General features: G+C 43.9%; 2 protein-coding genes across 3 annotated transcripts in view; one reads left to right on the top strand and one right to left on the bottom strand.

Moving 5' to 3' along the window:
- Positions 1-27,975, bottom strand: part of TG (thyroglobulin) — a gene marked incomplete at both ends in the record, with an annotated part of 179,405 nt that overhangs the window by 47,084 nt on the left and 104,346 nt on the right. Inside the window, one exon of the mRNA XM_080939317.1 lies at positions 27,610-27,812. Within this exon, the coding sequence (XP_080795443.1) occupies positions 27,610-27,812 (203 nt within the window). The remainder of the gene's footprint in view (positions 1-27,609; positions 27,813-27,975) is intronic.
- On the top strand, positions 40-18,697 carry SLA (Src like adaptor; the record flags this gene model as incomplete). Of its 2 annotated transcripts, XM_080939060.1 has the most annotated exons (7): positions 40-115; positions 7,610-7,709; positions 9,049-9,135; positions 11,548-11,651; positions 14,161-14,292; positions 17,464-17,611; positions 18,484-18,697. In XM_080939060.1, 7 exons carry the CDS (start codon positions 55-57, stop codon positions 18,695-18,697), a joined length of 846 nt encoding a protein of 281 aa, XP_080795186.1. The 2 variants fall into 2 exon arrangements, with proteins under 2 accessions (XP_080795186.1, XP_080795187.1); XM_080939061.1 differs by lacking the exon at positions 14,161-14,292 and having other exon boundaries at positions 55-115.

The following is a 27,975-nucleotide window of genomic DNA, read 5'->3' as shown; positions in this document are numbered from 1 at the left end:
CGTGTGTGTCTATTGTACTACAGGCTTCCAGTGCCTTCTCGAGGAGAGAAAGAGATGGGGAACAGCATGAAATCCACACCCGCACCTTTGGAGAGACCATTACCCAGCACTGAGGGTAAGTCTGACTTCTCTGGAGAGGTATTTAACTCAGTCCTATAATAGCCCACAGGAAAGACCGTGGTGGATGGTGATACTTGTTGAAACTGGGCAGTATGTATTGGGGTGACATTGTACCAGTCCCTGGTTTTGTGCTTCAAATATTTAATATTAAACATTTGGAAGGGTTAGATGCTTGGCGGTGTGAAAGTGTTGTCATTCTGAGAGGTAACTCTGAGACTGGTAGGCTCCTTTGATAGAGTACATATGGAATTTGAGCCACTATTGGGCCTAAAATCTCAAGTCCTGTGTATATACATCTTGAAAGAGCCATGATCTGAGAGCAAGGCCTCTGAGAGGAGGCAGAGGGAGGTCTCTGTATACTTGGTAGTTTTCCCACATGAAAAAATGTAGGCTTTCCACGTTCCTTACTTCTTCCCTTTCTCTCTACTCCTCTCTCCATCCGCCTCTTCTTTCCTCTCTTTCTCTCTGAATTTTAGGAATACAATCTGGGCCAGAGGGTCCTGTATGCTTGAGCAAGTCTAATAAAAACATCAACCTCAAAAGACTTGTCCATGAGCTTATACTTTTTAAATGCTAATTGACATAAAGTAATTTTTTCTTTTCCCGTTGTGTGGGCAGGAAGTCTCATCTAAGAAGGAGGTTCAGGGGTCTCCCCTCTGACTGCTGGTTTAGGAGAATTCCCCAGGCCTGTACCAGGGTATACTCCAGACAGTCACACAATTGCCCCACCCTGAAAAGCTTCCTCACTTGTCAGGCCCGTCTTGATTTCATCTTTCTTCACATATGTATTTGAGTAGGGGAAAGGTGCTTAGTTATTGCTATTCTAATAGACTCCCATTGGGCATTGCCCGAATTGCTGAGGCTTCAAGTCAGCTTGTACCTATGACTTCCTCTGGTGACCTGGGTTACAAAAGGCTCAGGGTAGGAGGTTCTGCTCAAGCGAACTCAAGACAAAAGAATTCTCTTGTCCTTTAGGAGCTCCCTCTTCAGCTTGCCAGGACAGTGAACGCCTGAGCATGTGTATTCTCCATCAGTGTGAGTCTTAGGAACTAATGTCATAGAGGGATAGTCAACTTGTTGGAAATAGTGCACATGTCAGAGGAAAGAGACCCAGTAGAGTCCCCAGTCCTTTAGAAGCTGTGTGGCCTTGGGTAAGTACCGCACTCTTCCATGGCTTCCCTTAGGGACTTACCCTTGATCATTTTGCCACCACAGCAGACCACAGAGCAGTGACATGGTTGTAGGGTGGGATCACTTTAAGATCCACTTGACTTGGGCTACCTCAGAAGATTGTATCTATATGGCCAGCCCTCAAGTGTGATCCTCCCTCAGATGTGAACACCCCTTAAGTATAAATGCAGTGGAACTGGCAACCCCAGGAACTTTCTCACAGAATTACAAATAGTGAATTTCCCAGTCCATGCAAACTACAGACACCTTTTCAGAGAAGGTCACATGCATACAACACAGAATCAATTAACACCAGGGGCCTCCCAGGATGTTGGGGAAACACATATTTCCACCCAATAAAGACAACTTAGTTACTCTGCTGTAATAATCCCCCCCAGCCTGTTGATCAGTTTCTTCCCTCTGCATCACTGTGACCTACAGTGACACCTCGTATCAGAGTTGACCATGTAAACCATCTGTACTCAGAACCTATTCGTGCCCAGGAAAGAAATCATACCCGCTCCACATGAACTTCCACAGCTGACACCCTTTAAAAACAGAACTGAGCAAGATAAGGAGAGGGAGGAAAAAGGTACATCTCAAGACCCTGCAGAACTGTGATGGCGGGTGGGGGTGGATAACAACAAGCTGTATTTTCAATCAGTCCCGGGAAGATCTAAAGCTCCTAAAGCTAGCAGATCCCAGGCAAGTGTGAGCTCTGCCTCCACATCTAACACAATCAAGAGCTGACCAGCCAGGTCATTCTGGTGTCTCTCAGTTCTCATTTGATAACAGTAATGACGGTAGTGTGGCTTGGTGCTTGAGGTGTGCCACACATGGTTCTCAGAGCTTCATGGATATACTGTGAGCCACTGGATTTACATATGCATCTCACATAAGAATATCATTTCACGGGAAAATTCCTTCAAAGCAACTCCTAATGTGTATAATAGCCCAACCACATTATCACTATCTCCTTCTTCAATCTGCAGTGGAGGAAACTGAGGCCAGGAACATCAAGTGAATCTCCGAACACCCTTCAGCTCCTCGGGGATACTTGAATATAAACAAGCAGATTCACGGAGCATAGTGTTCAGTGTCCCATTAAAAAACCAAAAAAGTCCATCCAATCGCAGGGGAGACTGTGCTCTAGATGGTGTGCCTGGAGTGAGGACTTATGCCCAGTCAACAGATTCAGTGACACAGACACTCTTGGGCTATTTCGAGATCTCATAAATGAAGCACCAGTCAGATCTCAGCCTAGGTCCTCATTTCTATATCACTAACCCACTCCTGGAGCATGGGATGGCTTTCGGTGGAAGACAGCTTAACTTCTGAGTCACTTTACCCTTACTGAATATAAAATACAAGTAAGTGCCCTATCAAACTCATACCCATAGATGATAGGACCCACAGACCTGGCTTACATACATCGGCAGATCTCGGTAGGCCTTCCTCCAAACCAGCCTGCAGCTCCATCTGATTGGCTATGTTCAAAGGGGCTGCTTACTAACAAAGTTACTGAAAGCCAGGTCAAATGGTGACCTCTCAGGAGCCAATGGGTTTGGCTATGACTCACAAGTATGAAAGCAGAAGTTGAAATAATGCAGCCATTTAGCCACAGGTGCTGCCTGCACCAGCGCTGAAGGCTCACTTGGATCTGGCCTTTATCTATGGAGGATGGAGTGCTGACTGAGAAGAGCCTAGGCACAGGTGCAAAAAGAGCTATGTGAAGTCACCATAGACTCTAGTCTCATGCTGCTCTCTGGACATGCCATGAACGCTCCAGCTTTGCCTGCCTATCCCCCAAATAAAAACAGGTGACCTACAGGGCTGGGAAGAATATGGAAAGGAAGGGACAGGTACAGGTTTTGCTACAGCCACCAGTGGGGCTACTGAGCAGGTGCTAGCGTTAGAAAAGAAGCAGCTGTGACATGCTAAAGAATGAACAGCCAGCAAAGGCCTGCTCTTTATGAGCTAGGAAACATGTGGCCAGTAGGATCTGCCTGGGTTCCTTTCTACTCAGGTTCCTATCCTTACATGACACATTTGTTTATTCTATTCCCCACCCCTACTCATTCCCCAGGCAGCAGCAAGTATCTGGCTTTTTTTTTTCTCCTCTTACCAAGTGGAGTTTTTATTTAAATGAGCAAAAGGTGGTAAGATACCCTCACATTGGCATTCCTGTGTATCAGGAACACCAAGATGATTCATCTGGAGCTGGTCTTGATTGTGATAGAGAATGCTTATCCTCTGTGGGAATAATCCTATATCTCCCGAAGGCCACTTAATCCACCATAAGGCCAATTTTGATATATTTTGTTTTAATATAGGAACACACTAAGCTCTAGTTAGTCAAAAGAAGCCTTCCTTCAAATTACAGAGCTCTACAGTTGTGTTGTATGGGTCATCTCAGCTAATACACATGCTCTGGGTTCCTCATGGCCAGCACAAATTTACTCTGTGAATTAGAATATTGACCATATTCCTCCTTCCTTAGCCCCCTCTTACTTCATTCATTATTTAGTAGGATCTAAATGTTCATTTATCTTAAAAAAGGAATCAAAATCTACTTTGTATACAAGGTAAAGTCCTAATGGATTGGTACCATCCTCTGATTTAGTTCCAGCTTATGTGCTACACATTCATGTCTGCCTAAACAGGGAGCTTAACTGTCAAAATGTCTGCAGCAGTTTGTCAAAAAAGTTAGTCCCCCTTTAAATTAAAAAAAAAATGCACGTCCAACTTTCAAAGTCCCATGGCTGTGAGAAGGCTTGGCGATGTCTTTGAGGAGAAAATATATATCCCACCCCAGACATTTGTTTCCTGTAGGGATCAGAGTTCAAGGAAGACAGTAGAAACCCTAAGACCACATTTGCTCATGGTAGCTACACTGATGTTCGATGGAGGTTTAAGCCAGGTTGTGTGTCTTCTATCCAGTTGTCCTTCAGTGTTGTGCCTCTGTGATAAGGAGGTGTCCTGGCAATAGTTAACTATCATGATTGTGAAAAGGTTGCTGTTAAGAAAACTCCAGAGAAACTGTGAATCTGTAACCCAGGTCCCCCTTTATTCACTGGAACGCTCGCATTCACAATGGCTTTTGTGTTTTATTTCCATTTTGTTTTGTTTTTGACACTATAAAACACTATGGTGGACACAGATTCTATTTAAAGGGTCTTGTTGTAGATACCGTATTTTAGGAGTTGTTTTAACCTTTTTTTCATAAGGGGCTATATCAACCAGTTTTTCTCTGCCTGAATTCCCTGGGGACAACACAGAGAACCCTGACATAGAGTCTGCTCAGTGGTGTTTTCCACACACGTGCCTGAAGTGTCTGGCAAGCTCCAGGCTGGGCCCAGGGCTGCCTGACACTGAATAACCCCGTGCTCAGTCCCTTAGGAGCTCACGGCCAGACAAGGGCATTTCCTTTGACAGTCTTATAGATGTGCCAGGGCAACCTTGGGACTTCGAAAGAGGCTGGAGCTGCTGAGCAGGGCAGCAGTGAGGACAGATACAGGGTGACTAGGCAGTGGGACAGCGCCTGCCAAGGCTTTTAGGTCTGGGAAAGGCCTGTCACTCTCAGCTGAGGCAGCTGAGGGAGTAAGCATTTCATATTTGGATACATCAGGCCGGGCCAGGAAAAATGTGCTTCTATCTCAAGAGCATCCCTTGCCCATCATGGTTACAGAATAGGAAGTTCTTGATAGTGGGGCCTGAAATGCAGCATACTTTTGGGCACCCACTGGGTAGACTTTCAGGGAAGATTTATCTTGGGCCTCTTGATAGCCCCGCCTTTTGCCTTTCCTGTTGACCTGTACCTCACTCTTCACTGGTACTTCTTTTACTTTTAGGCAACCTCCAAGATGGCTTCACGCTCATGCCCCAGAGGCTGGCTCTGTACCTTATCAGGATTCAGAACTTTCCTCAAGCCTAATCTAACTTGAGTACTACTTCTAATTTCTGGAGTGATAATTTGGCCACACAAAGAAGAGCCTCTTTTAAAACTATTGTTAAGGAAGAGTGTTAGACTCGTTCACCCACTGTCTCAGGCCACCACTCACTGAGCTCCTTTTCGGTCTGACCCAGCTGTTTCTGGGGAACACGTATTCCTTCCCAGTGACTCATAGGACACTTACTTTTGCTTTCCTCTTGTAAAAGTTTACATCATTTATTGCCCGAGTCTCAGTTTCTCAAAAGGAACAATACGTTTGCATGCTGTGATATATGATTTCTGCTTCATACACCAATTGACACCTAACCGACTCCTGGAAGCTCTACTCAGATTACTCAGTCAGTCTCACATTTAATATCTCTCTCTCTCTCTCTCTTTCTCTCTCTCTCTCTCTCTCTCTCTCTCTCTGCCTGTCTGTCTGTCTCTTTCTTTCTCTGTCTCTCTGTCTCTCTGTCTCTGTCTCTGTCTCTCTCTGTCTGTCTCTCTGTCTCTCTGTCTCTCTCTCTCTCTCTCTCTCTCTCTCTCTGTGTGTGTGTGTGTGTGTGTGTCTGTGTGTGTGTGTCTGTCTCAGTCTGCACAAAAGATGTAAAAGTTGGCTATAGGACTCAGCCTGTGAAAGGTCAGAGCTAGAATATGTACAGCTCACTACATCACAGAAAGAGGCTTGCTAGGCACCCATCCTGCACAGCTAAGTACCAGGGTTCTACTGAACTTTCCTTCTGTAAAGGAAGAAGAGGTGGACTTACTCACTGCTGCTTGGGTCAGGGTTGGGCCTCAGTAAAGAATCACTAAATGAATACGTATAAAATGTAATCCAGAAGTGAGGGTTCTGATACCCAGCCAGCCAGTACAGTGGGGACTATCTTTGCTGCTTTGTAAGTGTGTTGTTTCCTTTGAACATACCCAACACTAACCTGCATCAACACATACAGGCTATGGAAAATCACTAAGGGTAGAAGCAAATGTTGCTAGGCATCAGGAAGGACATTTGCATCTTATTACATCTCTGTAGCCAACTGGGCTCACATGAACCAAAGAGCACACTTCCTGGTGCAAATGACATTAACATAGCACACACATACATGAGCTCATACTAGGGGGAGGCAGAATGTAGGTCATGTAGAGTCTCAGATGCCAAGCTAAGGGACTTAAATTTTACCGTACCTATCACAGGAAGTACTCACAGTCTATGCAGTCACAAGCCCACTAAAACCCCCACCGATGGGAGGCATGACATAGTGCTCATCCACTCCAACAAAGAAGGGTGTGTGTGTGTGTGTGTGTTGTTGTTGTTGTTGTTATTGTTATTTTGTCTTTTTAAACACAGAGCCTGAGGATCCCTGGAGTATCCTCACAATTGATTAGCCTGATGGCTTTCCCCAAGTGCCACAGATGTGGGACACACAGGGCCTAAGGAAGGCACCCGAAATAAATAGTACTAACAAAATTTTGATTACAATTATATGTGTGTATGGATCCACTATTTTATTCTTCATGTTGGATACCTTCTTTTCAACTAGTCCCTCTCCCTATCTTTCTGTCTGTCTGTCTACACATGCATACATACATACATATATACATACATACATACATACATACATACATACATACATACATCTGATTATTGTGGCTCACCTAGTTTAAGTGGGGTTGCTTGTCTGTACATGGATGGGGAGACATATTCACATGAATTTGCACAACTTCTCAGTGGCACACCACTGAGGGGAATGAGTGTGGCAGCAGATTAATTGTCAGTAGCACTGCAAGGAGTAATAGTGCTGAGTGAATCCCTCTAAGAATGAGCCTTTCATTGTCTTCTGTGATAAGATTCTTTCATCTATCACCCCATTTTCAAGATAACAATGCCAAGGCTTTTAGACACAGGGCAGACCCTGAAATAAAGCCAGATGATGTGACTTTAGTTGTCAGAACTCAGGATCACCTCTTGTTTTTCACATGGAAACACTGGGACCAAGGTAAAGGTGCGGTCTAAGCATGCTTTGTGGGCCCCAGACCTGTCTGGAGCTGTCTGTCCTCATGGGGAGGAGGCCTTGAGCACGAGATGAGTGGGAGGTGAGTTTTACACACAAGCCAGGAGGGTCCGGAGAATAGTTTTCAACGTTCCTAAAGCCTTAATACACTTCCTCAGGACCCGCAGCCATCCAATTATTCTGTTGTTACTTCATAACTGTAATTTTGATACTGTTATGAATCACAATGTAAATATCTGATAGGAGACCCCCCAAAGGGGTCAAGACCGGCAGTCTGAGAGCCACTGTTTCAGAGGAAAGTCCCCAACAGTTTTCTCTCTCCATTCCCTTTGCCTCCTGCACCTTGTCAGGAAAAACCCTCCTCTTTGCTTCCTAGGACTTGAAAGTGATTTCCTGGCTGTGCTGAGTGACTACCCATCTCCTGACGTCAGCGCCCCAATATTCCGGAGAGGAGAGAAACTGCGTGTGATTTCTGAGTGAGTAAGCCTCTCAAACAAGTACGACTAAACCATCAGCTTTCCAGATAGTCAGTAGTCCACTTCTACGCAGGTGCTCATCCTGCTGTGAGGTGAGAAATTTGGCCCCTGTTGGCAGCTGTTCTCTCAGGACCTTACAGCCTCCAGTGGCATCCTCAGAATATGCAGGATGTTCACTAGGACATGCTGGGAAGGAGAAGCAGAATTCAAAAGCACTATAGGTGATAACAGCAGTGCCTGCGTCCCTGCCATTGTCATGAACTATGGTTGTGAACTGCCTATAGCAAAGCTAGGAGCTCTGTGTCCTTTGATTTAGAATCTCATTGATGTAGAAAAGCGAACAGATGTTTGGTTATACTTGAGGGAATGGACCAGTACAGGAAGCTTTTGTTGAAACTCTTCAATCGTGCATATCAGATGAGGAAATGAGCTGTTGGTCCCCCAGGGGCAGCAATGTCAGCATGTGAACAGATTCCCCTATGAACATGGAACTTGTGATGAGCGATGTCTGCTGGGTGCATAGGCTTTTAAATCTAAAATTTCAGGCTGGGGAGATAGTTTTGTTGGTAAAATGCTTGCTGAGTCAATCCCCAGAACACCTCCTCCAAAAGCTGGGCATAATAGCACACACCTACATACAATCTTAGAGTTGAGAAGAAAAAGACAGGCCTTACTGCTGGCCAGCGAGCTTAGACTACTCAACAACTCCCAAGCTAGGGAGAGGTGCTATCACTAAAACAAAGCTGGGGCCAGGGACACGTGAAGGTGCTAAGTGCACAAGCCTAGTGACCTCAGATGAATGGAGAGAAATACCTAACTACACAGAGTATGCTTTCACTTTTCATGCATACTGTGGTAAGCACTTACCCCATCCCCAACAGCATTCATATGCACAAGTGCACACAGACATACAGACACACAGACACACAGACACACACAGGACTACATTCAGTGAGTTGAAAATATAAAACAAGGTGGACAATATCCTTAGAAATGACACCTAAGATTCACTTCTGGCATCTACATGCACACATGTGACAGCCACAACATACCATTACTCACACACACACACACACACACACACACACACACACACACACACACACACAGAGAGAGAGAGAGAGAGAGAGAGAGAGAGAGAGAGAGAGAGAGAGAGAGAGAGAGAGAGAGACACCCCACACACACATGGAGAAAGCCAAAATTTTCAACTGAAGAAATGCATGTCTAAGTGATGAGGACAGATCTTGAAAGAGGAGTGTCCCAAATGGTGGTGAGCTAGTTTGAAGACTTAATCTTTGGCTTTGCCATTTATACTCCCCTTTCTGCTCTGTCCTGACAGTGAAGGGGGCTGGTGGAAAGCCATTTCTCTCAGCACTGGCCGGGAGAGTTATATTCCAGGGATATGCGTGGCCAGAGTATACCATGGGTGAGTATACATCTGAACAGTCCAATTCAGCCATGATGTGTATGGGTGACTCAGGTGACATAAAAGCTCTAATGCTGTATAGTGGAAAGAAAGTATTGTTTAAAGTGATGATTTTACCCCATCCCAGGGCTAATTCCTCCCACTTTCTGGGACTTGATTCCCCAGCAGTAAAATGAATCAAGCTGGACCTTCTTGCTCAGACATAAGGTTCCTGTCATATTTCAGTGCTTCAGAACTATGTCTAGGAAACACCTTGGTTCAGTCAGTCTCTGTGAGTTCAAATCTTGCCTTTGTGACTTCCAGACCATGGGATTATAGACAAGCTTTTCAGTTCAGTGTATCCTCAGTTGTTCAGCAGAGATGACACTGTAGGATGACAGGGTAATGGTACAGGCTAACACTGCTGAACTGGAGGTCCCAGAAGAATGAGGTGAGTGCGGGGCAGTACAGGGACCACACTGCTGTAAGCACTGGCCGTGTTCCCTCAATAAAGGCAGCCTCTTTACTCCTGCAGCCAGGCAAGGGACTCACGGCTTCCTGGGAGGCTTCAGTGAGCTTCGGGCACTAAACTAAAACCCAGGCTTCCCTTCTGCCATGGAGGGGTCTAGGAAATGTGATTTAGCCTTGCCGAGCTGCAGGTTCCTCCTCTGTCAAGATACCAAGGCAAAAGCACAGCTAGGTGATGCACAGCAGAGAGGAAACATGAAGCAAGCTACTGTCACTGTTCAGGTGGAAAAGATCTTCACAGACTCCATAAGCTTCTACTGGGAAGATGCCATTGGAGCTCTTGATTTCACTACTGGTAATTTAACCACTTGTGCTCACAATGGGGAAGGTGAACATAGGTGGCTGCTATGGGAGTCGTGTCCAGTGAGATTTGAGTTAAACATTGCTTAAAACCAGAGGCTTGCTCATTTCTCAACTGCACATACCAACATGTTTCTTCATACTGTAGGCATAGAGCAGTTGTAGAAGCTGAGATGTTGAGAATCCAGATGACTAACAGAGCCTTGGCCCTATCAGTTAGCCCATTAAATAAATATAGTAGCATTGCCCAAAACACAAAAATGGAAAAAGAAAGCACACTAGACTGTGTAAGGAATTGCAGATCCCCTCAGAATGCACAATTTACTCTCTCAACTGAAGACAACTTGGAAAAATTATTTAATCAGTTTGGTCCTCTGGCTTCTCTTTTGTACTGAGGGGGCGTTACCTGTTTAGGAAATCTAGGTGAGGATTTGCCTTACATAATAATACACTAGCGATATAATAAGACAATTCATATCCCTACATGGATCTGATCTTGCTTTATATATATATATGAATAGGACTTTATGAAGGGCTTAGGTGTACAAATATTTGCCATATACATTAAAACCAATATGCTGTGTATTCTTTTGTACCTGGGAATAGATGGACAATTGATAAGTAGGTCATATCATGGTTCTAAAAAGGGGAAGTGATCACGGTGCTGACCCACAGGCAAATGGAACCCCTTCTGCACCTGTGGTGCCCTGGATCCTGGCGCTCAGGAGTGCTCAGCCTTTGTGCTTTAACCTGAGCTTGTATGTGCCTTTATAAACAATGCAGGGAGTGAGACCGAAGTATCACTGTCCTGCATGGCCTGAGGTAGACCTGGGGCTTAACATCCAGTGTTATTTCCCTAAACTCCAGTACCTGTTAAATGAGGCATATGCTGTCCCCCTGCTAACAACACATTTCCCTCTTGACAGGAAGCAGGCAGAACTCAATATGCAAAGGAAAGCAGAGGCCATTTAGTTGGAGCACAGGTTACTTAAGTGCAGAATGTTCTACTATGAGTACCCTGTACATCAGTTTTGTGAAAGTAGTCCTCCCAGCTGTGTTGGGCCACTGTGTAGTGTACCAGTTATACGTTCTCATTGGTATGTGAGAACAGTGAGAGACAGACAAACATACAATGACTACTATGCTTAAACATGAAAAGCAGCCTCACAGGGGAGATCCTCTTCCTCAGGAGCAGAACCACACTGCACCTCTCTCCTTCCCATGTCCCTCTATCATTCCCAAAACTCCACCAAGTACGCCCGAGATTTCCTAGACACCATAAGGTAACACAACAGTGCAATGTTTGGAGTGTTGCCTTTGCAGAGTGTACTGGACAGCACCACACAGTATTCCAACCCAGTGTAATAAGATCAGGACCTGCAGAGAACCAGTCAGTGAACAGGGCAAGAAATACTACATATAGTACATGTTCTTACTCATTGCTTCCATAACACTGGGCACAAAAGGCTACTCAGAGCACTTTGAAAGACTACAGAGTGAGTGAGTGAGCAATCGAGCAAATGAAACAACAGTTGACTTCTCTTGTCTGCGTAATTTTGGACTTGGTTTCTTGTGGCCACTTAAGGCTGTCCTCCTTACTCTTAGCTGGCTGTTTGAAGGACTGGGCAGGGACAAGGCTGAGGAACTGCTGCAGCTGCCAGACACAAAGATTGGAAGCTTCATGATTCGAGAGAGTGAAACGAAGAAAGGTGAGCCTTTTGTTGGTTTGTTTGTATAGCATATGGCCACATAGCCCATACGGCTCTCGGCTACCTTGCTATGGTTTTATTCCTTTTCTCCACATGGACATAAATAGACCCAGGCCTGTGGTCAGCTCCCTGGTGTCACACCCACTCTGAGACAGGAAGATAAGAATAGGGCAAGCCATAGTTCCAACTGAGAGCAGACATGAATCACAGGCCCAGGCAGCATCTTGACACACAGACTATGGCATTAGAACAGGACTGGCCTGTGCTCTGAGCTCTGTTCCTGGGCTGACTGTTTACTTCTCAGAACTCAGTTTGCTGATTTGTGAACTCATAGTGAGACTCAAGTGGTGTGCCCAGGGTATTCTTGCATTCTTGCTGTGCGCAGGCCCTCCACCACAGTTACTTCTGGGCTGTGGTAAAATGGGGCATCTCAGAAAATAACAAGCAGGTGTGAGCTTGTAAACTCACAGAGATCTTTATCATTATGATTTCCTGTGTCAGTAAAAAGAGAAACAACTAAGCTCTTGTTACGCTCCAAGCCTGGGGGTAGTGGCAGGCCTGAATTGCTAGGATGCTGCCTCTCTTTCAGACTGGATCCTTCACCATGTAAGGGTATTAGTCTGAGGAAGTACTTATCACGGTGTCTGTATGCTCCTATGATTTCATGCCTAGTGTACTCATTATTTTTCCAACTCAGGGTACCCACAGTAAAGAGCTACTTTATAGAAAAATCTATGGGATGTAAATGGATAAGAGTGACTCACAAATAGACACCAGACACCAGAAGAAAGTCTCTTGTAGAGTATAGGGATATCACATATGTGTGTATGCATATATATATATTATACACAAACACATATATACACATAAAACATACACAGAGTATGGATAACTGAACTGGTTGTTTCTCTTTATTATTTTTTTGACATTTTATATATTTTTTAGGTTTCTTTTTTAGATTATTTCTCCTTCCCTTTCTTTCCTCCAAACCCTCACATGTACCCCTAGCTTGGTTTCTTTCAAATTTATTTTCTAAGTAATTGTTGTTATATATAAATATATGTGTATAGATATATATTCCTAAATACCTAAGTACAATCTTGTCACACTGTATAACATTACTTGTATATATGCTTTTGGGGATGACCACTTAGTGTTAGATAGCCTTTGCTAGGAAAGGCTATTTCTCCCATACCTAGTATTCTTTAGTTACCTGTATTTCTTTGTTGAGGGTTGAGACCTTTTTAAATAGAGGAATCATATTAAAGTTCTCAGCCTGTTTTTCATTCACAAGACAGAAAACATGGTATCTATGAGTTTTCCCCAGGACTTATTAAGGACCAGAGCCACATGATACCAGGGATGTCATTGTACTCTGGGAAAGTGGGGACTGTGATATATAACCACAGAGGTCCTAGAACAACTTTTTTCTTCAAAATCTGCATGTCTAAGAGCAAACAGAGACAGAAGCCATACTTAGGTTCCAAGGGTCTCCATACATGGAGTATTCAAAACTTCCAAGGCAGACATGACCAAAGGGATAGAGGACCCAGGGCATCCCAGCTCATGCCATTATCACCCATCTTCAGTCCTGCAGAGGGTGGAGCCAGGTAGAAGCCCGCCCCCATTGGCTATGCACAGTTCTGATGATTTTTTGTTTGCCAGTTCAGACCCATCTGCCACCCTTCTAGTTTCTGTCACCGTGACAAGAAATCACATAGTGAGTGATTTCAAAACTAGGACTGAATAGCAATTAGATACACATGCCTCTAATGGTAGTCACGAAGGTGAGGCTGAGGCCTGTAACCAGGGATGTCATCTCTAGTGAGATGACTCTGGACACAGTTAAGTGTAGGTTTCTGAGCCTCCATGTCAGCCTCTATATGATATTCAAGGAGAGTCTTTCCCAGGCTTTTACTGACACCACTGACTGATTGGTATCAGTACCACCCCAATTTGCCTCCAGAGTGAGCCACTTCAGGAAAGCCAACGGATAAAGCAGGGGAGGGAGGGACTTATACATGATTTAAGCCCAAGAGTCTTACTTTTTCCACTTGTGGAGACTAAGGTTACAAGAGATGATGGTACCTGCCAGTGAATTCTCTACTGATGATGCTGAAAGAGAAGTCATTCTTTCACTGATTTCTCCATGACTTAGAACACAACCCAACTGCTACTTGTTTCTAAGAAAATGTGGCTTAAATTGAGGAGCAGTGGGCATAAGGAGTAAAGAACGATGGGTTCTCTTTCCTAGCACATGGTACAGTGACACTGGGGACACTGGCTGGAAGGACAGCACTTAAAACTTCTCGGCATGCATTTGGGAAGGGGCCAGGGCTGCCAACACTGTATCTTCTCTAACCAAATGCATGGAATCTCAGAAAGGGTAAGATCTCCTTTGGGCAGGCCAAGTCACAAGTGAACCAACCTAGAAGATGCGGCTAAAGCAGCCTGTTATCTTTATGTGGAACCCTATGGCTACCCCTAATCCCTGCTGTCCCCTTTGCAGGTTTCTACTCACTGTCAGTAAGACACAGGCAGGTGAAGCATTACCGAATCTTCCGCCTGCCCAACAATTGGTACTACATCTCTCCAAGGCTCACCTTCCAGTGCCTGGAGGACCTGGTGACTCACTATTCTGGTAAGAGATAGTGAAGGTCAGTGGGGCGAAGCCTGTGTGTTGTTGCGTGGCAGTGTTTGGTAAGTGGAACAGGCCACTGAGAAAAACCATTGGTTTTATCCCACCCATGCTGCCATCTTCGTATGCTGGTTCATTTTCTCAGGCTAAGCACGGCCACTTGTGCATGCTGCCCGGAGAGCAGAATGTCCTCTCGACACAAACAGAACATACCAGGGTGCTCAGTGTTCACAACCACAGTCATATACTGTAGACACTTTGCCTCTCTTTAAGGTGTTTGTGTAGGACCATTCTAGAGTGTTTTTCCATTAATACTACTCCTTTCATTTTTGCTGCTTGTCAAAACCTTTTTAACCTTCAAGGCCATTTTCTCTCCACTTCTGTGAGGCAGACAAGGCAGTAGAATGAGCAGCCATTTTCCTATCCCTAAAGTATGCTGCTGCCTTTTCCTCCCTATCACTTCAATTCGTTAACTGTGGCCTTGTCTATGTTTGCCCAGGGGAAAATATATCTTCTAGGCTGACCAAGATGGGGAGAATCCCCAAGATGTTAGAGCATCCCATAATTTGTGGGAATAAAGTGCTGTTAGTAGGAGATATGTTAGACTGAGGAGTCCCAAATACCAGCTTTCTTGTTAGAATTGTGGTTCAGGGACAGGAGGGAATAGCAGTTAACTAGGCTTCCAAAGATGGACTTTTGTGGGGCGTAGAAACTCTGTTCTATATCTCATGTCTGCTGGGTGGCAGTTGTGGACCAGGGCTGTGTGACTCTTCCTGTTTCACTTTTTTCCTGTGCAAAGAGGATGCTAATTGTTACGATCTGTCAGGGCAGTGAGAATTTGTGGAGCTGAAATGTGGAAGGTGTCAAAGTCCCTAGCCTGCTCCTTGGCCATGAGCACCTGCTTTCCTTCAGCCCCTTCCTCCTCAGCTCTATTGCCCAGTTGAAAGGAAGCAAAATCACGTTGTTTTGCTCACTTCTTCCTGCCCCTTCAAGATGCTTGACCTTGCACTTACAAGATCACCTTGTAAATACACCTTGAACCTCACTTACAAATATTAGAATTTGGGGTCTTTAACCAAAGAAGCAAATAGCATTTCAACAAGACAGGAACCCATAAATGATACCTCTGACCTACAAGAAACAGCAGGTATTGAGCAATGGCTGCTGGGATAGGCAGATGTGTACTCAAACTAGGTTGTGGAGTGATGTTGGGTAAGACCTTGACCTCTTGATCCCTAAAGGTGGTAGGTATAGTCACCTTCGGGCATTGTGTGACTACTGAACACAACAGTCCTTGTGCCATGTCTAGCATTCTGACTGGTGCAAAATAATTTCAAGTATCACTTCTTAAAGCTAGTAACTTGCTAAAAATGAAAGAGGAAGGGAGTCCTGGACTTCAACTGCTTATGCCTAAAGGTTGTTTGTGGTATTTGACTCTTAATAACAATCATACAAGGAGTGTGTCGACCATAAAATTTGCATAGACAATAGCAAACATAAAGCTGATGCCAACCACTAGAGTTGTCGTCATCAGGAAACCACATACTGCTGGGCTAGGCATACCCACCTCCACCTGAGCTCCTGGACTACAGCAAGGACACTAAGCTGGTGCAGTGTCTTGAGTGACATTAAGTTAGTTCCTTCCTGAAAGACACTTTTGATGATCCCAGAAGCTCACTGCTGCCAAACTGGAGAGGGCCTGGGAACCCAAATGTCTCAGATCTCACTGGGAAAATAGGATTAAGAACAGAGTTGCTGGGGCCAGGGTGAATGAGACGGTGTACAACAGCCATCAGGCAGCACAGGATTACCTATTTTCTATTCAAAGCCATGCACTGCTTTTGGCATGGGTTACTGGTTCCAAGTCAGGAGGTCAAGATAGACCCTCAATAAAATAAAGTAGGTGAGGGCAGCTTAGCCTTTAGCTCATGTTGACTGGGTGGCTTGTTTACTCAGTATCACACGATGTATGTACAATCTAAAGCACTCTCAGGATCTATCTTGCCATGTAAGAGATGGAGCTGCAGTGTCTCTAGGCTTCATGTCTGCGGTGTGTCCTCTCTCACTATCTGAGAACACATTGAACATCTAACCCAACAAGTTAGTTTCAGATGTTTCCTCAGACAGTTTCCTTTTACTCTTGGGCAAGGACAGCCCAGAGTCTCACAGATAGTATGAAAACAGGCAACTAGGGAGGTAGATGCTCTCTAAAGTTGACAGATGGGTGGACTGGAGCAAAGATACCTGTGTCCTGCTGGAGACATACTGCATGTATAGCTTCTTAGGCTTTTGGGTTTCCCCAGGGATGAGGACCTTTGACCTGAATAAAGAGGCACTGCCTCCTTAGACCTAAGGTGCCTAGGACAATAGCATCTGTGTTTCTCACGATGCATGGGCCAGAAAAGCCTGGCACTTATGAGAGTCATATCGTGCTGCTCTGGGAGAGATGAAACCCTATAGGTCAGTGGTAGTGGTGGGGAAAAAGTGGACATACCTCATTTTTTATTTTGCTTCTATAAAGTGTGCAGGGTCAAAGGTTTTCCTTAGTCTCACATCCCCCACTTTCTCTGTGTTGCCTCTTGTATTTTGCTTTCTTCTCCCCCTTCCTATGTCTTGCGTTGTATCTGCCATTTCACCTGTCTCCTCCTTTATTCTACTCTCTCCACCTCTTCCTCCTCCTCCTTGTTTTTTTCTTCTTTCATTTGTATTCCTGCTGTGAACACTATGTATGCCTGGGTTGCAGTCCATGGCTCTATTCTTTGGCCCATCCAGGTACAGTTACATGAAAGTATACCTAGTATTCAGTCTCTGCTCTCAAATGTGTCTCTGCCTACTATTCTCTTCTGTCTTCTCCTTTCCTTCCCTTTGCAACTTGGAAGAGCACAGCTTAGTGATGCCTGAGGTTACTTAACATCAGATCAAAGCTCTAACACAAACCCATGTTTAATTAACTCAGATCCCACATCTGTTTTTTGTCCACATAGATGTAAGACTAAAGTTTATATCCTTCAGTACATAGCAACCTTGGTGAACCCTTGTGGCCCTTTACCATCTTGGCCTCAGATTCCCCATAACAACAACCAGGGATCTGTACTGTTCTGGATCTCTATTTTGTTCCCCACACTGCCTATTATGCGCATGCCTGGCATGACTGTTGTGTATTTCCATTCACAGAGGTAGCTGATGGACTATGCTGTGTGCTTACCACACCCTGCCTGGCACAGAACACACCTGTTCTAACAGCTCACCCATCACCTTGTACCAGTCCTGATTCACCTGTCACCCTGCGCCAGAAGACCTTTGACTGGAAGAGGGTATCCAGGTGTGTGTGTGTGTGTGTGTGTGTGTGTGTGTGTGTGTGTGCGTGCGTGCCTCTAATAAACATATATGAGTATCAGGTATATAAGATTGTGGGTGATCCTGAAACAAGAAAGGTATGAGCAAGCACCTGGCACTACTGATGCCCCTGTGGGCACCATGAGCAAAGGCACCTTCTGAATTCAGTAAATACAACTTTGGTGTCACATAGCCTATAGTGTCTATAGTTTCCAGGAGCCTCCAACATTGCCAATGTTTATTTCAGTGGGAATAGGCCATTTTAACAGAACACATCACCCTGCTCTTTCTGATTGTTAGAATCCAAGACAGCAACCCATAAATATAGAACGCATTGAATATTTAGAATCTATTTGCAAAGCTTAAACATTTTACTCAAATGTTAAGTATCTCATTCTCCGAGAAAGGCAAACAACTTTCACTTGTTTTTCTGTTTAGTTCATCAATAGCTATTGAGTTTCCAAGCATTGTATATGTGGGCTGTAGACAGTAGGTATCTTATTAATTGGTCATGGACCCAGGTACCTCATCCATTAATGCAAACCAAATCAGAGATAAGAATTTCCTGAGATGTCAACGAAACAGTCATTTTTAATAAATAACATAAAGAATATTCATTAAGGTTTATCATGGAAAGTTCAAACAACACCAAGAAACACTGACTTCAGAATTATATAGCCCACAAATGCAAGAAATGAAATTAAAACCAGCTAGAGAAAACCTAACCTCCTCTCTTTCTTTCTCCCCTTCCTCCTCTTCTCTCTTTCCCATCTTTTTACATTCTTTGTCCCCATTACCTACTCTGTTTAAAATCCCTCTCTTTTTCCACCCTGTCTGTCTGAATCTTTCAACACCCAGATTGCAGGAAGGTCCAGAGGGAGCAGAGAACCCACTTAGAGTGGACGACTCCCTTTTCAGCTATGGTCTTCGGGAGAGCATCGCTTCCTACCTTTCCCTGACGGGGGATGACAACAGCTCCTTTGACCGAAAGAAGAAGAGTCTCTCCCTGATGTACAGTGGCAGCAAACGCAAGAGTTCTTTTTTTTCAGCACCCCAGTACTTTGAAGATTAATGCCCTGGCTGTTACACAAAGACAAAGACTTTGACTGCCACCTGGGGCCTTATAGAGGCCAGAGTTCCTTCTTGGTTACCTCAGGTCTTCCAAGAATCAAGGGAAGTCACAGAGACTGCCTTTCCATACTGACCAGAGGAACTCCTTCCTATTGTCTAATCAGTAATGAGCTACATCACGTTTGAATCATGCTGAAATAGGGCAGTATGTCTAAGAACTGTGTATGCAAGGATGTGCATATGTAGAACGGAACACTCTTGCAAGAGTGTCTGTAGACTGACTCCAGCTCACAGTCCAAATGTCCCTTCTCTGAGACCTCATGGAGAGCATCCATATGAGAAAGAACATGGGGAAGATTGCCTTCCTAGATCTCCGGAATGACCTCTACCTGGAGCAAAAGTACCTTTATAGGTCTAGTGAGACCTTTGGACTATGTCACCTCTCTTTCTAAAGGACCAGTGACACTAAACAATATTCAGAGGGGCTTATAGCTCTGAACCAAGCATTCAGGGGTACAAGTCATGTCAGGAGTAGATAGCCATGCTAAGTCACAGGAGAGTATAGGGTAGTGAGGGCCAAACAGGAGAAAAAGGAAGCAGCTCTACTGCAAAAACTCAGACAGTCTTGATTCATCTAGCTGCCAGGGTTCTGTGTTCTAGAACCCCCATGCCTTATGCCCATCAGAAGATTTCTGGGTGAAGTACTATGCTAAGGTTAAACAGAAATAAATGTTGCATGAATAGAATTCTCTAGGGCTGGGATTCCAGCTGGGTCAGAGAGATAAGAAGAACAAGATGTAACAATGAATGTGAAAAAGGAGAAACCCTCACAGTTACAATTGGCTGAGGATGAGTGAAGGTTATACAGGTGCTCTGTTCCCATGGATCTACAAGGAATACAAGGCTTGTTGGACCAAGTAGATTAGAATGCTTAGTTATTTGTTTGTTTGTTGTTTTTTTTTAAGGAAGCTTGTTGGCTTAAAGAATTAATTTATCCTGTATATTTTCCTATAAGAAGGGCTGGCATCTGCATGAATATGAGTGCCCTTTTCTGGGAAAGGGAGGCTCCAGGGCACTCAGAAAAGAGAAGTCTTTATCCTGTCTCACATGTATATCTTGCTGGAATGGGAGACAGGATAGCCATGGCTCACTCCTCCCTGTTTATCACAAGGACTCTTGGTAAGAGAAATACAGGTGGGATCTGCCATCCACCATGTGCATTCCATATTCTTGGGCTCAGCCTGCACATGGCACAAGCATACACTTTGACATGACAGATCTAGTGTTTTTATACCTCAAGATGTGGGTGGTCTCTGAGGTCTTTCCCAAAGGCTATTGAAACAATACTGGTCAATGTGTAAGAAACAAGTGCCACACAAGGTCAGTGACTTCGATGAGGCCATGATCTCTGGCTTCCGATGTGTCTCTGTTTTCTATCTTCTGTGCTGTTTTCTGTTGTGGTCAATGTGATTGGAATTTTGAGTAGCACTTGGGGGTACTTCTGAGTGGGAAGCATTACACTTTGCCAAATCATGTATTTATTCCTGATTAAAGTAAAACTAATTCTTATTTAACCTTGGATGGATGACCTATGGGTTGAGAAGCATGAAAATACCTCTCAGGAGCTTATAGCTGTTAGTTTTCAGTGAAGAGGTCAACTGGAAGGATACACACAAAGGTCAGCAAGAGATACTGTTCTGGACTAGGGTCTCCATCTAACATTCTGTGGGTAAAGATAGGAGAGATTAAAAGGATAGTGGATTTCTTGAGATCACCATGATCTTCACATTATTTGTAGTAATTGAGCTGCTCATCCTCCTGAGAAATTTTCTCCACAAACATTATCTGGACATCTATTCAACTTAACTGCTGAGGCTTGTGGCTGTGGAGGTCTGCAATGTCACAGAGCAGGATGCCATTAACAAATGAACTTTCTGAGGAAGAGAGGTGTGCAGAAAATAGCATCTTCTGTGCATCTCTGACTCTTTAGATGGATGCTGAGTCAGGAGCAACAGAGAGCTACACAAAGATTTAGGAAGTACAGTCCAGGTCCTGTAGGCCTGAGCAAGTCTGCAGCTTAAAGTCTCCAAGAGACCAAAGGGCTGCATGGCTGAGCCTGAGGGTCTGTAACAATTGAAGCATCATACAGACATCCAGAGGGAAGAGTTTGCAAGCCCTATGGGGTGGAGATTAGCCTGGCTATGGGAGAAAAGCAGCTCTAGGAAGAATGTAAGTAGAAGAGTGATAACTGTTCACTAGGTCTAGATGCATGGTGGAAGGTGAATGCTGGAAATTTCAGCATTATATTGAGACACAGTTCTAAGTGCTCATAGTCTAAAAATAAAGAGGATGCCCAAGAAAGGGTGGACCCTGCCCAGTCCCAGGCCCACACTCTACTTGAAAGGGAGGTTGTGAAAGGTGTATTCCTGTCTGGAAAAAATTATGTGAAGGAAGGCATAGGTGCATTTATGAGACATTTTTTTATCTTGGGATTCAGATGATCCTGATTAATGGGTGGAAATATTTTCATGGAGAGAAATGAATACAAGGAAAATTTTTGCTACACGTTGAAGCAAAAGGAAATGTAAGATGAGAATTGATCACATAATACTTCTTACAGGAAAAGCAGACTAGGGAGAAGGCAGACAGATTAAAACCTGAAAATTATGCCATTTTTTGTATTATATTAAACAACCATTAAAGGTGAACTATAGGCTACCTTGAAGGAGGATGAGAAAAAAAAATCTCATGAATCTAAATTCTTGAAGAATTTTTGAGTAAAAAGAAGGATTGTTCAGAGAACAAAGAGCTTGGAGAAAACAGCATTGTCCACATTTTAAAATATCTGAGGTGCTGCTGATCAGATAGCAAGAGGGATCATATTGCTTTAAGTACAGTGTGTCACAAAAAAAAGATGGAGACACAATGAAATCAGCTCTGGACTGGACAATTCAGAGAAGGTGACACAGTTCCCTGGCACAATAGAGTACAGAGCAGGTGTCAGGAATTTACTTCTAAATATAGACATAATGTAAATTTTACAAAGAAGTTTAATAGGCAACATGTAATAGATAAATATGCAAAGCCTTAGTCAATAAAATCAAGAAAGATGGAGAATAAAGCTGAGTCTCAAGGGTGAGAAGAGATCTGCTGAGGACCTTCAGCACAAGCTGTGGACCAACAGGGTCAGTTCTTCTTCTCCATCCCTCTGATATATATACCCTCCCATTGCTCAGACTCAGCCCTAATGATGAGGATTAGTCCATTTTGAGGTGGCAGAGAAACTTCGATAAGAAACCAGTACCCTGAGTGTAATACAGACACTGTCTTTGTTAAGGTTTCTATCACTGTGAAGAGACACCATGACCATGGCAACTCTTAGAAATGGAAGCATTTAGCTGGTGCTTGCTTGCCGTTCAGAGGTTTGTTCCTTACTGTCATAGTGGGAAGCTTGGCTGCATGCAGGCAGCCATGGTATTGGAAAGGAACTGCTAATTCTAGAGCTGAATCCACAGGCAGCAAGAAGAGAAAGTGAGCCTTGGTTCACTTCTCAAACCTCAAAGCCCACCCTCAGTGACATACTTTCTCCAAAAAGGCCATGTCTACTCCAACAAAGCTATACTTCCTAATCCTTTGAAGTAATGCCACTCCCTGTGAGCTTATGGGAGGCATTTTCATTAAAACTATCAAAGACACTCAGCTTGTCATCTTATAAAGTGCTCTGAAAATAGAAGGTCCTCTGAGCTGCTTTGGTGCCGGGTCTCTATGTCACTCTATCTGAGACTTTGCTCCAACAGTGAAGAACTAAGCTAGTTCATGTACCCATCAGGCAAGATATTCATATTAAAACTAGAGGTAGGAACCTTTCTGAATCAGCTTGTTCCTGAACACAAGCATCAACCAACTAGACAGCACCATATAAACTAGTATACCATTCACACAGCAACCAAGGCATGCCATGTTAAGGGTCTCAACTCACGATTACATAGATTTTCATGGAAAATCTACCCAGAACCCTATGAAAAAACTCTAAGGAAGTTCAAATATTGTGTTCACAGTTCTGTTATCAGCCAAATTCATAGAGTCAGACTAGACATTATATTGATGTAGATCTACCCCCAAAATCAATAGATTAATTTCTATGAAGTTATACTCAAATTGCCAGGAAAAATTATTAGAAAAATAATCATTAAGGTCATTTTAAAGTATGTACAGAAATAGCTATGTTGAAGATTGGCCAGACCAATTTAGAGTGAGATGAGCTAGAGGAGAACACTCCCACTGTGTGCCAGACATCAACCACAGGCAACAGTCTATGAGACCAAGTCAGCATCCTCTTGCCCTCCTGGGTGGTGGTGGGCTCCACACCAGAGATGATGCTGAGTGCCAAGAACATAGTCAGATAATAACAATCTGGAAAGAATGGATGTATTTGCATATGGTATAACGAGAATTACACTTGTTAGGAAAATAACAACATAAAACCAGGCAGGAGGCTGCAGAGACGGCTCCGGATGGCTGGAGAGTGGTTAGGGGCACTGGCTGCTCTTCCAAAGAACCTTGGGTCCATTTTTAGCACTTATGCCATGGCTCACAGAACTCTAGTTCTAAGGGTTCCAACACCCTCTTCTGGCCTCTGAAGGTACCATGCACATAGGCAAAATACCCATAAACTTAAAATTATATATATTTAAAAATCAGGCTGAATGTCTCAAAGCTGATAGTTATGTTATCTTGTTGCTAGTGGAAACTTCTCCCTACACTGGGAGATGAGCAAGGCTTGGGTCCTTAGGAAACAGATTTCCAGTGCCCGAATATACACTGTCCACTGAGTATAAATATGCCTACAAGGGTATCTGATCTTTTGATATTGGTCCATGATGTCATCTACAAAGGTGTTGGGTCACTTCCATAGCTATCCCTGGGTATATATAGCCTATAGGCTTGAGGTTTGACACAGCAAGGCACTGGATTTGTGATAGCTATGGTCACACGGAATGGAGCATGGAAAGGTACAGATTCAGTAGGATTCCAGAGTTTGGGGCTGACCAGGAGAGCAACAGATAGTTCTGGGTAAATGTTGAGGCAGCACAGAAAATTTTCCTACTGTCAAGCACAGAGCTCACAGCCTCATCTCCCTCCCTGGAACCTGGCCTAACTCAGCTCCATGAGATGTGAGGCTATACCAAGCTGATTTCTTGTCAAACCTGGCCTTGGACAGGTAAGCTATCCTGGGACTTTTTCAATTGTGGAAGTGGATTCCTATGGAATTCGGGGTGGTAAGGTGCTCAATTTCTTGAGTGGGCAGGATCTTTGAAGCCTTAGCTACAACAGTTTCTTAATATATTGGGCAGTAGAATTAAATATATGAATTTTATGCTAAACACATAAGGTGAAGGGTTTTGCTCAAGGATCATTATCCAGGCCTACCTAGTCCTAGTTTGACCACATTTTAGTACACCTTGTTTATTTGTTGGTTGGTTGGTTGGTTGGTTTTCGAGACAGCCTTTTACTGTGTAGCCCAGGCTATCCTAGAACTCACTCAAACTGGCCTCAAACTCAGAAAGATCCACATACCTCTCTCTGCCTTTCAAGTACTAGCATTAGAGGCATGTGTAACCCCATTTAGATGCTGAGAAAACTTTGTTTCCAGAGAAGTAGTGTCAAAGAATGACTTGGATTTAGGTCTTGATCTCTCATGAAGTTTCTGTTACGTGCTAAGTTGCTGGATTTCTCTAAGCCTCAGATTCTTTATCTTTAGCTAGAAAATAAAATAAAAACCCTGTGCCAGTCCATGGGAGGCATCTAAGATAAGATAATGAAATTTTTGTCAAGTACATGACACTAAATATAGCCTGTTAGCTATCAGCACAGCAGGTCCTCTGGATGGATGTGTCAACAGAGCCCAAACCAGGGTTCACAGAGAGCACTAGATCTTAATCAGGAATAAGCCGGCAGCTCCCACCCCTTCACCAAACATCTGTTGGTAAAGAACACGGTAGGGAACATGAATGTATTGAAGCATTTCTATTTGCTCAATTCCAAATATGCTCATACCATCCCAAGGGCTTCTGGGAGTGGTTGTAAAAGCTGCTTCCAAATGTGTAAAACAGACGGAGGGGTTATTTTTAAATGCACTGCCATTTGTTTCTGACATTCCCCTAACACTTAAAACTCCACAAAGAAAAGCCTGCCTTCTGGGCCTACTGAAGGCATTCGAAAATCTGTAGGTCCTTAAAATGATCTGGTTGCTGACAGAGGCTGGGAGGAATACCTCCAGGATCAGCCTAGAGCACAAAAGACTGAGTTTAAGCCTGAGAACTGGAAGATACTCACTGCAAGCTATCACCACTTGAATATATTTCAGAATGGAACCAAGCTGCAAGAAGCATAAGAAACGTATGGCAGGAAGGATCTGGGTCACAGGGATCCCTGGGTCCCTGAGAATAGCAGAATACCTGCTTATTCACTTGCACACTGGCTGTCTGTGTCCATTATGTAGCACCTGTTTACTGTAAGGTGAGCTGAGCTAGGTGCCCCAGGGCCTGTGGAGGGCTAGGTACATGAGCCACTCTTCTCCAGTAGCAGAGGCAGACTTGGTTCTGAAAGGAATCAGTTTCTTGTGGAAATCAGGACAGGTGCTGTACAGAAGATATTTGGGCAACACACACCATAGAAAGAGCTTAGTCTGGAAAGTCTGGAAGGTATTTTTAAATGATGAATGGGTAGGGGAAAGGATGGGGGTGTTCTTTGTGAATGAAACTATATGTACGTGTATGGAAAAGGCCAAGGAAAATCCTCTGCAGCTTAAAGAGGGAAACAGAGAGGCAAGTGGCTCTTCCCTTTGTCAGGGACAGTGACAATTACATCAAACCTCAGTTAGGGCCAGACAATTACATTCTTCCCCCATCATAGAAGGTGTGGGTCTCAGAGGGACAAAATGAGGCTGGGGTATACAGTTACCTGTTTTAGAATTACTGGAAAAAGCAGGTCCGTGCGAGATTAGGCTCAAGGTTTTGGTTTAAACAGTTCTTCATCTTCCCTTGTTTCTGTGTGTACATGTACATGTGAATGTATGTGTGCAACTGTATCTGTAGGTACAATTGTGTGCCTGCACATGTGGAAGCTAGAGGAGAACCATGGATGTCATTCCTAAAGCACAAACCATTAATTGTTTTATATTATAATTGTTTGATATAGGGTATTACATTACCATAGTTTTGCCAAGTAAACCAGGCTGGTCAATGAGACTTAGAGATGGCTCTGTCTTCCCCTCCCGAGTGCTGGGAATAGAAGCATATACTATCATATCCAACTTACTTACATGATCCAGGATTTATGGCTTTTTAAACACATGTTCTGAAGTTCATTGACTGAGTCATTTCTCCAACACTTCGATCCTAGGTTGGATTTCTGGAGGCCTCCTCACTATTTCTATGCCTGAAATACTCATGTCTTAAACTCTCTTGCTATTCACTTCTAAGGGAAGCTTTCCAAGATGGGATTTCAAGCCAGTTTTCTACCTTCTTTAAAAGCCTCAGATGTATCCCTTGCTCCTAGAAGTACTGTAGCCAAAAGGAAAATAATGGCTGTTTATTGACAGATGAGTGGTACACACACTGGTCTGTTCCCACTATAGAATATTTTTCATATCTAGAATACATTTATAAAATGGACTATATTCTTGGTGAACCATAAAGATAGTATGCTACACAAAATATAGAAATCATGAAGACCCCGTGTTTTCACCAACATTCCAGAGTAGAGAAAATTAGAAGGAAGGAGAAGAGAGTCTTCCCATGGCTTTGTAGATAAGAAAGTGCAGGGCACTTTCAATGGGTACTAAGATATAAGAAGATAAAAATAGTTCTGGCACTAGAGAGCAATAATGGTCATCCACACTTTAAAACATGTATTTTAAAACCCATAAAATCTGGATCATGTAAAAGAGTTGAATAGGAAAGTCTATGCTTGTTCTCCCTGCACTGTGGAGAGGAGACAGCTCCATCCCTGAGTCTCACAGGCAAATCTAGTTTACTTGGCAAGACCAAGTCTTGGAATATCCTTAGTGCCACTAATCATACTCTTACAAAATGACTAGAATCATAAAAGGAGAAAAGCCAACAACTGGACAAATGCACAAGCAAAACCTTCAGGTAGTTTCTGTTCACAGAAGAAAAACCCAAGGTAAGCACCAGTCAGGCACTGCTGGTAACACTGTCCACACACTACCACTTTCACCAAGGCTCTGCCTGTGGTGGCTGCTTCCACAGCCTTTAGCTTTTCACTCAGATATTCCCTGCAGAGCTGTGACCCTTTACACTGTTACCATCCCTAATCCTTGTCAGGGGCTTCTTTTCAAATGTCTTATGGTCCTTTAAAAGATCTGTCTTGTGTGCCTTGTGTCTCCTGCCCTGGAAGCCCCAAGCGTCCTGTGAACTGGGATGTGTCTGATTTATCATGGTACTCCAGCATCTAATACAGTGCTGCTGACCAGCTCTATACAAGCAGAAGCTAATCAATGTCAGATTAGCTCCCGATTTATCCAATTAGGTCATTTCTTCCTTCTTGTTACCATCAACATCAGTGAACCATTAGCAACAGCAGCACCACCACCACCATTCCCACTCAGCAGGTATCTCAGCCTACTGGATAAAGTCCTGAGTAGTGAGTTTTCTTCACTAACAAGAACAATTAACCCCAACAAGAATCCAGGTAATAGAGATACCCAACCATGTAGAATCTTCCACCTGAGAGGAAACAGTCAGGAAGCCCTTTAGCCTCCTGCACCATACATACCTGGAGTGATAGCAAGATGGCATGAGGGATGAGAGAAGACCAGCAACAACTGCAGCAAGTTAGTCTCCAGCGTCAGAGAGATGGAGTCTACTGAAAGCAAGCTGTGCCACTCACCATCAGCAGAGCCTTCCTGAAGAGCTGGATCCCGGCAGGTCTGCTGCCAAGAAGGTGCATGCTGGCCACATCAGCCCCACCGCGGTCTGCTGCCAGTGTTACACGTTGAGGATCCCCACCAAATGCTCCAATATGGGTCTGCACCCACGTTAGAGCTGCCACTTGGTCCAGCAGCCCCCAGTTGCCAGCTATTTCATCAGAACCTGCAAAAAGAGGCATGCCATTAGTCCATGTGTCCTAATAGCTTTAGGTGTTACAATCACAGTGCTATGTCAGACACATTGTGAAGATCCTGGGCTTTGGAATCAAACCTCATCTGCCTTGTATTTGATCTTAGGACTGACTAGCCAGGAGACTGGAAACATC

This window comes from Micromys minutus, assembly GCF_963924665.1.
Source record: "Micromys minutus genome assembly, chromosome: 27".
Classification (NCBI taxonomy): domain Eukaryota; kingdom Metazoa; phylum Chordata; class Mammalia; order Rodentia; family Muridae; genus Micromys; species Micromys minutus.
This window is presented reverse-complemented; position numbering and strand designations above follow the sequence as displayed.